The sequence below is a fragment of the Dama dama genome, chromosome X (assembly GCF_033118175.1).
Source record: "Dama dama isolate Ldn47 chromosome X, ASM3311817v1, whole genome shotgun sequence".
NCBI classification, from domain to species: Eukaryota; Metazoa; Chordata; class Mammalia; order Artiodactyla; family Cervidae; genus Dama; species Dama dama.
The window spans coordinates 47,786,518-47,787,296 of NC_083714.1; the positions used below are offsets into that span (position 1 = coordinate 47,786,518).

A 779-nucleotide genomic window follows, 5' to 3' on the forward strand; every position below is an offset into this window, starting at 1 on the left:
TCTCCAGTGCCCACCTCTTCTCTTCTCTCCCTCCTTTCCATCAGAAAATTCACACACACACAAGTATCATCTTTTCACCATTTGGTGTTTCTTTTATTTGCAGCCATCTGCTTACTATGTTAGTGTGAGAGTCTTTTCTTGGTTGGCCATTGCTAACAAAGCAGACCTCTGGAGACACAATTCTAAAGGGTCTGACATTTGCTATTCACTTACTGGCTGCCCACGTTGTACTTCTCCAGGGTCTCTTCTTTGGCGGCGGCTGAGCTTATTTTCTCTTTGGATTCTGCCTCCTTCCTTGACTCTGCCTCACAGTTTGGTACCTTTTTGGGCTTCGATTCGATTTCTTACGTCCACAGCGAGAGAAGAAACAGTTTGCTTTTCTTGTCTTCTTCAGCTTTGTCGATTGAGTAGCATATGATCGGATTTTCTTTCTGAAGGTACCTTGTAGAGGTCTTCTGACCCTCATGGTCATATTTCGTGCCTGGAAGACAAGACAAGGGTATTAGTTTTGAAGAAAGGACATAAAAACTGAGGTGGAAGGGAGATTTCATGAGAAAGGGATGTGGGCTAATGAGGGCTTTTGTGGCAGGCATGGGCAGGGTAGAGGTCTTGGGCAGCAAAGTCAATGGAGAACATGGGAAGCTTAGTTGGAATCATCTTACCTTGACACCGCCTCTGCCCCTCCTTTGACAAACGGTCTTCTTTGTTCCATTCTTCCTTGAAGCAAACCGCATTGCAACTCCTCTTGACTGCTGTGGCTTCCTGGTTGCGTTAGTCAT

The 779-nt window shown here is 45.6% G+C and overlaps 1 protein-coding gene across 1 annotated transcript; it reads right to left on the reverse strand.

The window, feature by feature from the left end:
- Positions 1–265: 265 nt before the first annotated feature.
- On the reverse strand, positions 266–779 carry LOC133052072 (spermatid nuclear transition protein 3-like). The gene is made up of 2 exons (XM_061136845.1): positions 663–779; positions 266–481 (listed from the first exon to the last, which is right to left on the reverse strand). Exons 1-2 carry the CDS (start codon positions 777–779, stop codon positions 266–268), a joined length of 333 nt encoding a protein of 110 aa, XP_060992828.1.

Bases quoted from the DNA above. Each gene is read 5' to 3' on its own strand.
- LOC133052072 (XM_061136845.1), bottom strand. From the start codon at position 779: ATGACTAACGCAACCAGGAAGCCACAGCAGTCAAGAGGAGTTGCAATG. The intron at 482-662 runs GTAAGATGATTC...CTTGTCTTCCAG, and splicing joins GGGGCAGAGGCGGTGTCAAG to GCACGAAATATGACCATGAG.